General features: G+C 35.4%; 1 protein-coding gene across 1 annotated transcript; it reads right to left on the bottom strand.

Annotated features, from left to right (window-relative positions):
- Positions 1 to 8445: 8445 nt before the first annotated feature.
- On the bottom strand, positions 8446 to 9426 carry LOC145669744 (tRNA (uracil-5-)-methyltransferase homolog A-like). Its single transcript, XM_081738077.1, has one exon. The coding sequence runs from the start codon at positions 9424 to 9426 to the stop codon at positions 8446 to 8448; it is 981 nt and encodes a 326-aa protein (XP_081594203.1).
- Positions 9427 to 11099: the final 1673 nt, after the last annotated feature.

The raw sequence follows: 11099 nt of genomic DNA, 5'->3' as shown, positions 1-11099 counted from the left end.
TACTAAACGCAGTGTAGTATGATTGAGCTCATCTTGCAGTGGGACCACAGCCTCGTTTACAGTTACCGTAATATTTGCAGGATGACACTTCTTTGTCTCTGCTAGCACATGATATGAGGGATAAATATCTGCTCCTCTTTCTTTTGCTCCAAGTCTCATCCTTTTATAATCTTCCTTTGCCAAGCTAAGATAAACTAGAAGGCCTAAAGCTTCGTCAGGCCTGCATGGCCATATAGTAGCAGATGATGTATCCTGGATCGCTTTCACATTTTTCAATCTCTTAGCGAAGACTGGATCGCTAATTTCACAACTTCGGCTGCAGTACTCTTGCCAGATTTCACCAAACTTGGTTCTACATACAAGCACAGGTTTTCGGAACTGGTATTCTTTACAATTTTCTTCACATATCTTTTCTTACTTCGTTGCGAACTCTCTTCGAACACTTTTCTTGATCTTCCTCTTCTCATTTGCTCCGAAAGTCGTGATGTTGTTGACGGACGCTGTGATGGTTGTAACACCGGAAGTGTTACGTCTTGTTCAAGTCACTCCATATGCTTATTTCCCACTCGTACATGTAATTACATGCCCGCCATTTTGCCAAAATCTTTGACACAAATACTTTCACTACAGTTTTCAGTTTATTTCCACGTTCAGCAAGTTCACTGATACCACACTTGTTTAATGTATACTGTGATAATTGTTCGTTACATTTTAATGAAGACCTATTGTAAAAATGCGCTTTAAATAACACTATAAAGAGGTTCTCTTCTCTTAGTTTTCATGCTCTTCACAAATTGTTGCCACAACTGTGTGTAAACAATAGTCTCCAATCAGGAAAGGGGGAAAATGGGGGACGTGTGTATTCCTGTTCTATGTTCGATATAAGATATATTGTCGAATTGTCCAAGAATATTCGCGGTACTCTTTGGAACTTTATTTATAACTCTATGTATAGTAAATATTTCTTCCTTGTTTCGACACCGCACTCGTCCATCATACTACCTGGACTGTATTTACACTAGGCTCACTTGTTAGGTTCACAGTCATTTCAGGTGTGCACTATATATATATCTAACTCTTCAATATTCGTATTGAAATCTTGTTACTGTCACTTTGGGAAAATTTAGCACGAGCTGTTTCTCCGTCAGCAACTCAGGCACAACTAACTACAGTTGGCCGTTCGAAATAAACTCCAACTTTGCGCACATACGCTGGCTACTGTGTTGCGTTCACAAAACAAATTCTTACGGTACATCATGGACTAGTATATAGGGACTATTTTGAAGGCATTTCTGATTAGTTTCATCACAATATTTTTTTCTATTTTTGGCGCCGTAATTTCATTTTTCGGCCTTATGTGCGCCGTGCAAATGCACATGTTGCACGTATGGTAGGGCCAACCTTGTCTATACACAATTTCAATTCGTATAAATATTTTACTAAGCGTTAATGGCTAAAAATGGGCAATTACGGATGCAGAAATGTTCAATACTATAGCTGATAGCCAGACCATATTTCTACTAGCCAATTATGGACATAAAAATTGCCGGATATAACCATAAAATGGTTACATTGCGCAATATTGACAGAAAACAAGGTATTTACAACATTTCTCCTTCATTATTTGTTAAAAATAATTGAAAGTAAAGCATAATTATCAAACAAAGAAAACAGAATGTATGTTCCTATAATGAGCAGTCTATACTTTGACTTGTTTCCTTCGACTTGAATGTACTATACATATTCTTGGTGGCAAACATCCACACACAAATTTTTTTTCCTTCTTACGTTAGAGGCTAAGAAATGGAATTTTCTTGTAACAAATATATCAACTCCTATAAAAAGAATGGGGAGTCAAGCTCACATCAACGATAGGTTGTCACGACGCTAGCGACACAAGCGACGATAACCTTACTTGTCTTTTCGCTTCAACGAAGAAAGAAAAGAAAAAAAAGCAAAGAAAATAAAGTCTGTGGGTTTGATGAAGATGCACTGACCTTTGTTAACACTATCAAGAGCTCTGGCAACAGTGACGTCGAGGAAGACAAAAGCGTAATAAATGGGAAATATTTGTCGACGTCCTGAAATGGCGGGAAAACTTTTCTCCCTGAGTTGTCTTTATTTTCTTTTATAGAAGAAACACAGTTGATTTTCAACGTTCATTTGCTATCGTTCTCGTGGGATTTGGCACGAAGAGGAAAAATCGTTTTCAATTGTTACAATTTTCCGCTTTTAAGATCCACTGAGCTCTAAAATCTGTTATAACGTTCAGCAGCTACACATATTAGTTGAATTTCACAACTGGAGATGCTCCATTATTTCTAGTGAATACAAGTACAAATACTTTTCAAAATAGTGGAAACATCTTAACAAAATGTTACTTTACATGGTTAATGGACAACCCTTTGTCTGCAATTACTGTAAGCTTGTATTGTGTTAAGGTTCATTTTTTTTTTTTTTTAGTTTTTAAATAGTATCTATGTAATTTTGAAACGGGAAGTGGAAGATTTCTATCATTTTCTCTTCTCGTAGACTAGGGTAGAGATGAAATCTATTCTCACGATCCTTAATTGATTGCAGAAAAGAGTCCCTGTTACCGATTTTGTTCTATGACGATCACCGTTGAAGTCGGAAATAGTTGTTTGGTACCTTCTTCTAATTTAAATAGAAGCTTAATGTTGTAGTTGGAATCTGTTCTTAGAACGATGAATCAATTGCAAAGGAACCGCTTCTAGATATATCTTAACGTTTTTGCTCTGATACCTGTCGACAGACAGACGAACGGACATAGCCGTTCTATAAGACTTCTGACACTTACGTACGAACGGATATAGCCGTTCTATAGGATTTTTGACACACACGGATGGAAATAGCCGTTGTATAAGACTTCTAACACTTATGTACGGACGGACATAGCCGTTCTATAAGACTTCTGTCCCTTATACATGGACGGATATAACCGTTCTATAAGGTTTCCGACACTTATGCATACCATAATTTAGAAGTCTAAGAATTAATGTTAAAAAGTGACTATCGTGAGCGTTTGGTGCACTGCGTCCGTGATTCACGTTCTGAAATTCCCGCACTGAAACTTGAACGCTTTACAATGGTTCGAATGAAACTTTTAAACTCTGTAGATCCACGTTACATATAGCCTCAATTCTGAAAAGACACGTTAAACTTCCAATAAGCAAATAACAAATGAACACTTAAGGTTAGTGTAAAGGGACAAGTTTTGCCGATAGATGTCACTACAATCTTCGTATCTCTCCCATGTATTTTTTACCTTTCACGAAAATTTAGAATTTTTTTTTTACAAATTTCAACCTAGAGAGTTCAAATTTTTGGAGAAGGGAACTTCATAACTTATCAAAGGGAACAATCCGTGCCGATTTTTTATTTAGAATTTCCTTTATTGTTGAAATAGTTCCATTGTTAAAGATTTAGATAACCATTTCAACAATCTCAATAATTTCAACAATGAACAAAATTCTAAATAAAAATATCGGCACGGATTATTGCCTTAGATAGATTATGAAGTTCCTTTTCTAATAATTTGAAGTTTCTAGATTGAAATTTATAAGAGAAATCGCGAATTTTCGTGAAAGGTAAAAAAATATATGGGAGAGATGCGAAGACTGTAGTGCCATCTATCGGCAAAATTTGTCCCTTTAAACCAACCTTAAAGCACGGTGCGAGTGCAAGACTAGCAGAAAAGAAAATGTTTTCTCAAATTTTCTCGTACAAGAGACTAATGTAAACCTGTTAATAATACGAATGAGTACTTTAACTGTTAATATAATTATGAAGATAAAATACCGAACACAAATTCAGAACACAAAAGAGAATCTCCAGTAATTGATACATATAGCAATTGATATATCCAGTAATTGATATATATATATGAAAGTTACTATATTTATGATATAATTGCTCTTGAACCACCCGACCGATTTCGATCAAATTTTCAACATAAATGAGAAGCGAGCTTGGGGTGTTTTTTTATCGTTTCAGTTTGACAGTACGACGTAGGGAAGGAGGAGGAAGAGGTATTTACAAATGATCGAAAATGACCGATATATGTGTCGTATCCATAGTTTTCAGAGTCGCTGAAACGTATAGTAACACTACTGGTGCCATATAAATCCAAATTCAGCCCCACAATTTCGAGGAGCGGAAGATATATAAAAATTATTCAAAATGACCAATATTAGTGTCGAATTCAGAGTTTTCGGGGCCACTGAGATGAACAGTGACACTTCTGGTTCCGTTTAAATCCAAATTCAGCCCCGTAATTTGGGGATGTGAAGGGGGAATATATATATATAATCCAAAATTTGTGTTTGATTTTAAGTTTAGCGTCTCTTTCGAACCACATGAGCTCTCGCCGGGAATTAAATTCGGATGTCTCACATCAAAGGTGCGTATGCTAACCGCTTTGCCACGAATTAACTTCGTAAAAAAGATCCAAAATGACCGATATTAGAATCGAATCTATAGTTTTCGGGGTTGCTGAGACGAATAGGATCACATCCGATACCGTTTAAATCCAAATTCAGTCCTTTATGTCCAAAATGAAACTTTATTCTCCCCATGCGAAGAACGGGTATTCTGCTAGTGATAACAAAAAGATTAGATAATCTTTTATCAACATGATACAGGCATTTTACCATGACTGAACACAAATATAAATGATGTTATCTAAAGCTGAAGAAACCTCACCTAGTGCTGTAACGATAAAAAGCCCGATTCGTTATTAAAATCACGTGACGAAGCAGCAGAAGCGAGGAAAATCTCGTGTGTTGTTTACCTAATTTATTTCTCCTTTTTTTTTTTACCCCCCCAGTTCTTGGAAAGGTAAACATAATTCCAGACGCGACGCCCGTCGGTGCGTTGACAGGATAAATGTAGAAATTTAGACTGATCCGTCAAGGTTAAGAGGTGCTATTACGATAATTACACGTAGATTGGATGGAACGGAGCGTTTGTCAATAACGACCAGCAAGAAGATGAAGTTCCTTGCTTCCCAAATCTCCCGAGAGAGGCCGCTAGTTGTAATTCCACGGGATTAATCTCACAAGAAACTAGATTAAAATTATTACAACAATTTAATTCACTTCTTTTGTAGTGTTTTGATGTCGTAGGCAGTAAACATTTTAGCAATATTTACAAGTTCTTCTTCCTCCACATCAGGCTTAATGGATACTTTTTTCTTTGAAGAGCTTGCATAAATGCTTGCTAAAGGTAATAATAATAATATTAATACTAAATAATAATAATAATAATAATAATAATAATAATAATAATAATAATAATAATAATAATAATTTTAATAATAATAATAATAATAATAATAATAATAATAATAATAATAATAATAATAATAATAATAATAATAATAATAATAATAATAAACTTTTAGTTTGAAATCTTTCAGTTTAAGCACTTTAAGCTAAGGCAGATGATGATTAAGGCAAGTGAATGATGATGGAAGAAATAGTGGAATGAGAAAGTGAAAGGAAACGGGAATATCCACCCAAAAAAACACAGACACGACGTTGTTTACCACAGGGCCGTGCCGTGGGGGGCGAGCGGGGCAACAGCCCCGGGCGCCGAACTAAGGGGGAGAAAAATTCGAGAGAAAAAAAGAAAAAAGATAGGAAAAATTGCTTGGAATATATGTATGGCGGCGCCATCGCATACCCCTGCCCCGGGCGCTGATTCTCCACGGCACGGCCCTGGTCTACCACAAACTTGCTTAGCGGAGATAGAACCAGGGACCCCTAGGCGCCAGATATAAGCTTTCTACCATTGAGCTCTGATTACATTTGGATGGACTAACTATTCTACATTAAATACTCACATACAGTAATAACGAGTGATAACGACACTAATATAAAATATAAACCTTTTCTTTTTACACAAGTTATACAGTGGGTCAAAAAAGTTTACGTACAGATGTTTCCCGGTAATGTATTGTATTATATCTTACAAAGTACAGAAAGAAAAGGACAATTTCTATGAGTTTTCTGTAAGGAACTCCATAATAAGCATATACATAAGAAAATAAAACATTTGGTATCTATAATTTAGAAGAAAATCAAATATACACGAAATACTGACCATATTACAAGTCAAAAAAGTTTCCGTACACATAAAAAAAATGCACATAAATAAAGGAACCACTTTGCATTTCGGCCGCAGTTAGTGATCAATTTGGCTTCCTTTAGCCTTAAGTACTTTTCGCATTCGTTTCTGCATTGCAGTGACCAATTTTGATGTAGTTACAGGAGAGATGTTCCTCCGTTCTTCAGGTAATGCATTTTTCAACTAGTCGTTGTTTCTAATATTGTGTTCCCTAATGCACATTGCTAATTCATCCCACAGATGCTCAATAACATTACAGTCAGGAGATTGTGGAGGAGTATGAAGTTGTTTCGGCTCATTATACGACAACCACTCTTTTACTTTTCGTACAGTATGTTAAGGTCGTTGTCTTGTTGGAATATAAAAGAGTCTCCCATATTCAGTTTCTTTGCACTGTCATGGAGATTCTCTTTCAGAATGTTCAGGTAAACATGTTGGACTATTGTACCTTTGATAAAATCCAAATTTCTTACTCCAACTGCACTCATACACCCCCAGAAGAGCATACCCCCAACTCCATGCTTGAGAGTAGGACACAGATGCTTCGGTTCCATGTACGTATTTTGGTTCCTCCACACAATATCTCTTACATCGGATCCATGAATGTTGAATTTGCTCTCATCACTAAATAAAACAGAGTTCCAGAACCTAATTGGCTTGTACACATGAGCTTTTGGGAACTCTACAGATTTCTTGGCATTTGCTTTACTAACATATGGTTTCTTTCTGGCTACGCGACAGTTGTAGCCCGCTTTTCTGATAATAATGCGAACTCTTTCAGGAACCATTTGTTCACCATAGTCAGTTTCAAGCATACTAGCTAGTTTTGGAACACTTGTTTTGGGTTCATTTCGGATAGTTCTTAAAATAACACTGTTATGATTAACCTTTAGCTTCGTTGGACGGGCACTGCGCAGTCAAACTTTGCAACTATTTGTTGCAACAACCATTTCATATTGACAACCACATCAATAATTAATCAACAAACCTTTTCTTTTTCAATATACATATTTCTGTTCAATTATTGCGCCTCTGATCATATACCCAAAACAGGTACAGATTGATAATGTCGTTTACATCGTTATATAAATTGTCGCTCGAACAGGAATTACGTAACAGTAATAAATTAAATGTTTCCAACAATTGACATTTTGAATAGCCCTCGTACGAAATTAAAATTACATTAATATAAATATTTTTCTTCTCTTTTCCTTATATATATATTCATATTACAATATTTTATTCTTTCATATATAGTATTAATTATATCATCATATATCTATATATTAATAACGTCGATTCAAAATAAAAAATATATCGTCGATGGGACTATTCAAAAAGAATGAAAACTAAGTAATGGTTTCTGCAAGGATACTACTTACATATTCCTCCCCGTATTAAATAATGACATCATTTTTATCTATATTAAACATATTCATCCATATTCTAGCAACATTATTTATAAATAACGACTATCATCCTATTAGTTCTTAATAAAAGGCAATATAACATGCAAAGATTGTGAGCAACAATATAACATAAAACAGGTACAGATTGATAATGTCGTTTATCCATCATTATTGGTTTCGATTTAAGATTAATGTCATGAACTTCAACTAAACCTAATTAACCCTCTTTTGGAGCGAACAAATAAATGAAGATAAACATAGCGCTTCAGAATTATCATAATGACATACAAATTAACAACAGGAAAAAATATTTAAGACAATAGATACACTACATAAGTATTTCATGATGAATCAATCATAGATGAGCTATTAAAGAAACAAGTAAATTATTTATAATTGTTACCCAACGTCACGTAACATGCTCCTCCTGGCCTGCTTCTTAATGGACAATGGAATGGGGTTCTTTGCCTTTGGTAGTGTTTCAGGATCTAGTCTTCAGAATAAGATAATCAGCTGACAGTGTGTAAGTTCAGTGATCAACTTCTGATGAAGCCCAGCTCTAGGTGGATCTACAATAACAAGTATCTTTCTTCCAGCTACTTTCTCCACTACGGTGAGCAAAATATCTTCAGCCCGTCCAACAGAATATTCGCTGTTTGTGATGTCGTTCTTTACAGCATTGGCTCTTGCATCTTCAATTGCATGGTTCGACATTTCTATGCCAAGAATTTGAGCACATTTCTTAGCAAGAGTAAGTCCAAATCTCTCTAGTGATACAACACACATCTATCAAGGAAGTTTCTTCGTCAACCTCAACCATTTCCGCGATCGAAGTATAAAGCTGCTCGGCTCCCGAAGTATTCACTTGAAAATAAGAATCTGGAGATACTCAGAAATTCATGTCACATATAGTTTCTTCCACGTATTCTTTTCCGAACAATAGCTGCAGTGGTGAAGGTTTCTCACCTTTTTCCTTTTCAGTGAAGATCTGGAAATAGAACGATGTTATATTCAAGCTGTTTCCTTCTCTGTTTTGGAAGTAATCTTTCAAATCATTCTTAATCTTCCCTATTTCCTCCTCATTCAGGGTTTGTGGATGCATAACTGCCAACAGTATCAAATCGCCAGTCGATATTCGGACAGTCAATTGTCTCCAGTATCCTTCATGAGTCTCTGGAACAAATGGCGGCTTATCTGACTCTCGGATGTATTGTTGGAAGACCTTTACTACCTCTTTCATTCTGTCAGGCAAATGTCTCAGAAAGTCTGCCGGTCCAATCCTCATTGAACCTTCTTTGGAGCGAGCCAGTCGAAAACCCACTGTTCGCTCTTGCATCTTAGGGTTTATACCCACACTAAATTCACACTTGTTACGGTAACCATCAACAACAGCTGGTGGTTTAATTTCAACAAGTTCACAAGCAAGTCCTTCATTCTTCTCTTTTCTTTCTTCTGCCCAACTTGCCAAATCCAAATTCCTTCTCGGCAGCAAATCCGTCAGTCTCGTGAGCGAAGATTTTGTTTCTTCAGTCTTTTTCTTCAACTGTTCTTCATAAGGAACATCCCACAAAGGTATTGTAGCCTGTTTTATTCTATCTTCAACAGGTAACTCAACTTTCGTCTTTTTAGAATCCTTATCATCAGGCTCTTCCAATTTTTGCTTATATTGATCAGTTAATTCAACTTTTGCATTAAACTGTTCGTTCATTAAGTCTAACTTAGAGTCAATTCGCTGAGTTAGTTGTTGCGTGATTTCTTGAGACATCAGCTGTATTTGTTGACTTGTGTTAAGTTTTATTTCTTCGACTGTCGTGGTAAGTTGTTGCTTCAATTGCATAAACATATCCAAGATTTGGTTAGTATTTACCATTTGTGACACGGCTCCTTCTGTATTATCAATAGTTGATGGAACGAAGATATATTTGTTCGACAAATATTTTGTGATGTGTAATCATCTTTTGGAAATAAAAGGAACCGTAAGATTTTAATATATCTTATAAAAGTCTTGCTGTTGTTAGTTATTTAATAATATAGAAATATATAGAAATATAAATATATTCGTTATAAATTTTACTATTAGTTCACGTATTGGAATGGGCACTTCCATTTTGACGAGTCGTTTTACTGCCTCTGTAGGTCTCCCTTGCCCAAATTTGACTATAGTAGTACCTTATCACTAGTAGAGCACGCTATTGTCATCTGTAATCACTGCAGATGCTGTTTGGTGTGTGTTTTGCTTCCTTCTACTGTATATTTGTGTCGTGTACGGAAACTTTTTTGACCTCAATTTTCAGCAACTTAACTTAAATCATCATTTTTACTATCAGTATATTATATACCATAACTATAATTACCATTACAAGTAGACATGAACAAATTGAGCTAATGTAATTGCGTTTTATTATTTATTTATTTTAAGATATTATAACATTTAGAAATTACTAATCTCTGGTGTACGGAAACTTATTTGACCCACTGTATGTTCTATATATCGTTGAAGGGGACAAGTAATGGGTCCTTTCTCTTGTTCCTTGTACATCGCTGAAAGAAGACCTATTAACCAATCAGAATGTAGAACTGCGATCACGTGACTTCTTACCAATAGCTATGGTACCAGATCTTACAATTCAAAAAGTAACCAATACACTTACATATACTATATTTGCTGCAAAGAAAGAAAGCACAGGGGAAAAACGAAAAAATGAGGGATGAACAGGGCTGTTCTTGGGGTCCATTTACTTGTAGTGTGACATCCTCAAATTTCAATTTTAACTAGCCCAGATATTGTCCAATTTTTGTCCATTTTTGTCTACCCAAGAAAAAAAAATTACCATTCAAATAAACGAGGGAGGGCCATTTCAAAATTTGGTAACTTCGATCACCTGTAGTGCGACAATTTTCAAATTGGGATTTTAATTACCTCATAACTTTGTCCGAATCTTGTGCTTTTTTGTACCATCAAGAAAAATTTAGTAGGTCTACCATTTAAATAAACGAGGATGGGCCATTTGAAATTTTAAACACATCTATAGTGCTACATCTTCAAATTAGAATTGTAATCATATCAAAATTTAGTCCAATTTTTATACATTTTTGTACCACCAAGTAAAAATTTTATACAGTTCAATTAAACCAGGAAGAGTCATTCTAAAATTTGGAAACTTTGATCTCTTGTAGTGAGACGTCTTCAAATCCGAATTTTCATGATCTCGGTTTGTACAGTTCGCGGCAAAGAAAATATTACAAAAAGGTTTAAATCCAACTTAGGAATTAATTCTTGCTCCGTTTGCTTATGCATTCAGAAACACACTTCTTCATCAACTGCTCACTTCTTGTATTCAATCCAACTCACTCCCCTCCTCCACTTCATCCTATTTAAAGCAGTATGTGATTTAATATACTCTTTCCATTCAGACGGAGAAAACAGGAATCAGTTTACAAGGTTTATAGTTCGGAAACCAGCTCTCTTACTAGTTTGTTGTGAATTAGCTTCTTACAGCCTAAATTAAATAATACGAGGGCTATCCAGAAAGTAGATTACGT

This window comes from Thermobia domestica, chromosome 14 (assembly GCF_964235325.1).
Source record: "Thermobia domestica chromosome 14, izTheDome1.hap1.1, whole genome shotgun sequence".
NCBI lineage: Eukaryota > Metazoa > Arthropoda > Insecta > Zygentoma > Lepismatidae > Thermobia > Thermobia domestica.
Note: the sequence above shows the minus strand (reverse complement) of the source record. Positions and strands in the feature narration are given on the sequence as shown.